The sequence below is a fragment of the Bidens hawaiensis genome, unplaced genomic scaffold, assembly GCF_021521415.1.
Source record: "Bidens hawaiensis isolate Kalapana, Puna unplaced genomic scaffold, B.hawaiensis_p1.1 tig00001016_1, whole genome shotgun sequence".
In the NCBI taxonomy this organism is placed as follows: domain Eukaryota; kingdom Viridiplantae; phylum Streptophyta; class Magnoliopsida; order Asterales; family Asteraceae; genus Bidens; species Bidens hawaiensis.
The window spans coordinates 2862996-2865951 of NW_027491059.1; the positions used below are offsets into that span (position 1 = coordinate 2862996).

Here is a 2956-nt window from a genome sequence, read left to right on the forward strand (position 1 = left end):
CCTTCTCTTGTAAAAAAAGCTTACGGATTTACAACACCTATTAGTAAAATTTCGAAGCTTTTTATCATCTTGGATTCTTGGCTGATGTACAATTACCGTTAACGTACAGATTGAGTATGATATTGAAAAAGCTACCTCCGGAGTTGCTACTAAAGACTTTACAAATACCGTCAATGGTATGGTTTATGGTGAAATAGGTTCTGCTCTTTATGGCGAGGTAAATATTTGTTGGAAAATTGGATTTTAATAAAATCTTATATTTTTGTAGTTGGCCGATAATAAATCTTTTAAAAATATTCTTGCCACTAGTTCTACCTTTTACGTTATTTTTTTCTCGTTGGACCATCTGTTGAAAAACGAAATAATTTCATTGAGTTTTATCTGAATTTCAAACTAAAGTTTTAGGGCTTTTGATCAGAAAGAGGATACGAATCAATTTATGTAAAACAGTGCTTCGAACGGCTTGATTTTTGTTAATTGGAAGTTTAAGCACCCAAATTGAAGCACCGTTTCGAGATATGTTTTTCATCAATTGACTCTTATTCTCCTTACGATCAAAAGGCCTAAAACATCTGCTTGAAATTCGGATGAAACTTTACACAGTTACGGTTTTTTTAACAGATGTCTAATAAGAAAAAAATAGTATGAAAGGTGGACCAGTGGTAAGAATATTGTCGGATGAAATTATTATTGGCCAACTGCAAAAAAGTGAGATTATTGAAATCCAGTTTTTCATGTTAATTTTTTTTTTATTAATCTACAGTTATCTCTTAAGTATCGAGATTTTAGAAGTTTATTTTGAAGAAAAAAAAACCCTAGGTTTTCATGAAATTTGGAAGTTTTTGTGAAATTGATAGGTAGCTTACATCTTTTCATATCAACTTGTGAAATTTAAAGGCTTATGACTACATATTTTAAGCATTTGGTATATATCATTTACATATATTTTGACAATGAAAATCCTAACATTTCTTCTTGAAAAATTAGCAACTTTTTGTTATCTTGGTAAATAAATAGTCATCATTTCTTGACATAGAACTTAGCATTATTCAGTATCATTGAAACTAAATTTTGAAGCGTTTTGTTATTTTCTTTGAAAATTAAACCGCCGACGTACAGATGGAGTGTGATATTGAAAAATCTTCCATCGGAGTAGCTACTTATAATGATTTTACCAGCACCAAGAGGTCAAGTGTGATCCTCCCTATTGATGGTGATGTCATTTATGCAGTTGCTCACCAGCATAGTGGTGGTATAGGTTCTACCCTTTATGGTGAGGTAAATATTTCAGTTTTATAATCTGCATTTGTATCTTTTAGTACCTAAAATATATATTCTGAAGCAAAAAAAAAAAAGTTGTTAATTTTATTCAGGATGGACGGATCATTTGCGCGTCGAAACCTATATACGGGCAAGGAAAGCGTGCAGGAGATGAAGCTGGTTACATTGTAGGAATGTCCACATGCTATCCTAAACCGGGATCAGTGAAGATAGCTAAAGGTGAATATGTAACTTTGGAGTCTAATTACAACAATGAAAAGAGCCACACCGGAGTTATGGGACACTTCTATATTCTTGTTGCAAACTCTTCTGTTAATTTCAATGAACCGGTTGAAGTAAGATTTCTATTCGATATTCTTTACGTGTCTTTGAAGAAATTGATTATGTTTAGTGCTATATATATTTTTTTTCAATTAAAACAGTCAGCAAGTAAAAACTTCTCAAAATAACATATAGTCATCTTCCTGATTAATATCATATAGGAATATACTTTTTTTACTTATGTTTTCATCTTAGCTTTTTGATTCCATATTGTCATGGACTTATTTCTTCAATAACGTCCCATGCGGCTCTAAGTCGCTCACTTAGTCACTTATAAGATTAGTCTTTCACCCGATAAAGTAGTAACGATTCTAAGGCTATCAAAGGGATTTCAGGATTGCTTACCACAAGAATTCTTCAAAAATACTTTAAAGGTTTAAAATTTCACTTGACTTATGAAAATTTGACACCGGCTATCAAGAAAATATTTATATAAAATTTTAAAATCATACACATGTAATTAGATAAACCTATTATAAATTTAATTAACAAATATAATACAATTAAGCAAATAAGCTCAATTTAAACTAAACTCAAAAAACATTAAATCCCAATGGCAAGTAGTCATTCTAAACAATTAAACCCAAACACCATTTATAACCCACGCATTTTTTAACAATTAAAAAATTAACCTAATAAACAAAACGAAGAATTTAGTATCATTTTTTTATTAACCCACCCCTCCGAAAAGTTAACTTTTCAAACTAAAAACTCAACTGATGATTCTACCAAGACACCTACTGGCTACTGTTGCAGGTTGTATAGGTACGTTTGCATTGGTCATTTTGACTCAAAACAAACAGAAAACCAGAAATTCGGTTTTTGGGTTTTTTTTAACATCATTTTCGAAGATCATAACACCAATAATATACCAGGTATAAGGCATCTTTAGAACATGAATTTCAATGATCATAGTTTTGTGTCAAATATTATTTTTTTATTTTGTATTTTTATAATTTTTCTATACAGATTAATGAAGAATCATCAAACGTACCGATCTTCTTTTGGGGCGTAGCGGTTTTTGGGTTGGCAATATGTGCTGGTGTCTTGGTTGCTTATAAAAAAGAATGCAGAATGAAGATGGGTATGTGCCCATTGCAACTTGAACATCCTGTTCATGTGATATGAGAAAACCGGTTGAAAATAATCTAATATTAGTTGGTAAAACTACAAATTTTACCAAAAAATAAAGTTACCATGATCAATTATCAATATATGTAAACTTGGTTGACATATAGGACAAAGCCGTTTATCATATACGATGGTATACTCATGAGAAAATTAATTAGTACAAATATATTTTATGTTTGATGTGATAAGCAACAGGGCTTGCTCTAAGGCGGGGCAATATGGG

The 2956-nt window shown here is 31.1% G+C and overlaps 1 protein-coding gene across 1 annotated transcript; it reads left to right on the plus strand.

Moving 5' to 3' along the window:
• The first annotated feature begins 1109 nt into the window (after window positions 1-1109).
• On the plus strand, window positions 1110-2730 carry LOC143550549 (uncharacterized). The gene is made up of 3 exons (XM_077041178.1): window positions 1110-1278; window positions 1374-1616; window positions 2572-2730. The coding sequence occupies exons 1-3, from the start codon at window positions 1120-1122 to the stop codon at window positions 2728-2730; spliced, it is 561 nt and encodes a 186-aa protein (XP_076897293.1). The 5' UTR covers window positions 1110-1119.
• Window positions 2731-2956: the final 226 nt, after the last annotated feature.